This window comes from Microtus ochrogaster, linkage group LG2 (assembly GCF_000317375.1).
Source record: "Microtus ochrogaster isolate Prairie Vole_2 linkage group LG2, MicOch1.0, whole genome shotgun sequence".
Taxonomy (NCBI): domain Eukaryota; kingdom Metazoa; phylum Chordata; class Mammalia; order Rodentia; family Cricetidae; genus Microtus; species Microtus ochrogaster.
This window is the reverse complement of record NC_022028.1, coordinates 51554477-51556569: the sequence shown is the minus strand read 5'-3', so window position 1 is coordinate 51556569 and position 2093 is coordinate 51554477. Positions and strand designations below refer to the sequence as shown.

The window sequence follows — 2093 nt, the reverse complement described above, 5'->3', positions numbered from 1 at the left end:
GCTCCTGGAATGGTTTTAAAGATTTAATTTTTTATTAATTAATTTATTTATGTGCATCGGTGTTTTGCCTGCATGTATGTCTGTGTGAGTGTGTTGGATCCTCTGGAACTGGAGCTATAGACAGTTGTGAGCTGCCATGTGAGTTCTGGGAATTGAATCTAGTTCCTCCGGAAGAACAGCTAGTGCTCTTAAACACTGAACCATCTCTCCAGCCCCTTAAAGATTTAATTTTATGTGCGTGTATATGTGTGTCTGTGTGAGTATATGCTGTGTGTGTGCAGGTACCCTGAGGAGGCCAGAAGAGGGCACTAGATCCCTTGGAGCTGGAGTTACGGGTTGGCTGTAAGGCACTTGGCATGGGTTCTGGGAACTGAACCTGGGTCCTCTGGAAAAGCAGGAACCAGCTCCTTAGAATGGTTTGAAAATGCAGATAATCAAATGATAAAAATTTGTCCTTCTTGCCCCCACCTCTGGTAGGAAATCTCTCAATAGCAGATGGGGTTTCCTCATGGGCAGTCCTTTGTCTCTTTACAGGGACTCCTCAGAATGAAAAGGATTTGGTGGGAGGAGTCTCAGAAAGACACACCCTGGGCAGTCTTCTGGGCTGCGGGGGAAGCTCTCCAGAGGCCTGCTCCAACTGTCCCAAAACCCAGCCATGGTTAGATGGGGCTGGAGCCAGGAGCCTCTGCCAAGCTGGCTAGAGCAGGCCTGGGAGTGGGGAGGGTGGGCTCAGCATACCGCAGAGTTCAAGGCTGTGCCTTAACTGACTGCCAAGACCTGGACCAGCTGACCCAGATCCTGAAAGTCACCGGGGTGCCAGGAGCTGAGTTTGTGCAGAAGTTGAAGGACAAGGCGGTGAGTGGCACCTTCCGTGTGGTCCCTCTGCCCTGGGGGACCCTCTCGTCCTCACCTTCCGTGTGGTCCCTCTGCCCTGGGGGACCCTCTCGTCCTCACCTTCCGTGTGGTCCCTCTGCCCTGGGGGACCCTCTCGTCCTCACCTTCTGTGTGGTCCCTCTGCCCTGGGGGACCCTCTCGTCCTCACCTTAGACTCCAACAGCCCTTCGGCCATTCTTTCTCCCAGAGCCTAAAGAATTCTATGCTTTTCTGTTTTCCAGGCCAAATCCTACATCCAGTCCCTACCCCAGAGCCCCAAGAAGGATTTCACCCAGCTCTTCCCACGGGCCAGCCCCCAAGGTGAGTCCTGGCCCCCACCCTAGAGTGCTTGCCGCCCATCCCAGCAGCCTCCTATTCCGGGCCAGGCACAATGCTCACGGTCACGTCCCTGCAGCTGCGGACCTGCTGGACAAGATGCTGGAACTGGATGTGGACAAGCGTCTGACAGCTGCTCAGGCGCTCGCTCACCCCTTCTTCGAGCCCTTCCGGGACCCCGAGGAGGAGACGGAGGCCCAGCAGCCATTTGACGATGCCTTGGAACACGAGAAGCTCACTGTGGATGAATGGAAACGTAAGAGATGGCCCGTCCTCCCCCACCCGCCCTCCCTGTTGGCCTAATTGGCACACGCGTCCTCCAGCACAGCCATGTCCAGGAGGGTTTTCTCTTTGCATGGGCTCTGGAGGGTGCACTCCCTCCACGCCCTCAACCCCCCACACACCTACAACACTCGCTTCCCACAGAGCACATCTACAAAGAGGTCTTGAACTTCAGCCCCATCGCCCGGAAGGACTCTCGGCGGCGGAGTGGCATGAAGCTGCAGTGACCGCTCAGCCTGACCACAGCGGAGCCTGGGGGCTGTGACAGGACCACACTCTGCCTCAGGACCAATATCTGTTGTCACAACTTCTGTCTCAGGGCTTATGGGAATGGAGCCTCTTGAGCAGACGGAAGTGTCTTCCAAAGGACTAGGGATCAGGCCTTGAGGAAGCTGGGTGGGGTTAGGGGTGGGGGAGGGGAAGCTGTGATGGGCAGGAGGCTGTATTAAAACTCATGTGTGGGCAACAGCCTGATGTGGGTTCTTCCCTTCCTGGAGGGATGGGACTGAGGACTTGTGAGGCAGGTAGAGGCCTCAACAGCCATGGGTGGGGTCTGCTTCTAGGGCAGGACAGGGCTTAAAGCAACAGAGATGTCTGCCCTC

At 55.9% G+C, this 2093-nt stretch overlaps 1 protein-coding gene across 1 annotated transcript in view; it reads left to right on the top strand.

Annotated features, from left to right (window-relative positions):
- Positions 1-1871, top strand: part of Mapk13 (mitogen-activated protein kinase 13) — a 9758-nt gene extending 7887 nt beyond the window's left edge. Inside the window, exons 9-12 of the mRNA XM_005360343.2 lie at positions 776-855; positions 1116-1194; positions 1289-1465; positions 1636-1871. Of these exons, the coding sequence (XP_005360400.1) occupies positions 776-855; positions 1116-1194; positions 1289-1465; positions 1636-1718 (419 nt within the window). The 3' untranslated portion in view covers positions 1719-1871. The remainder of the gene's footprint in view (positions 1-775; positions 856-1115; positions 1195-1288; positions 1466-1635) is intronic.
- Positions 1872-2093: the final 222 nt, after the last annotated feature.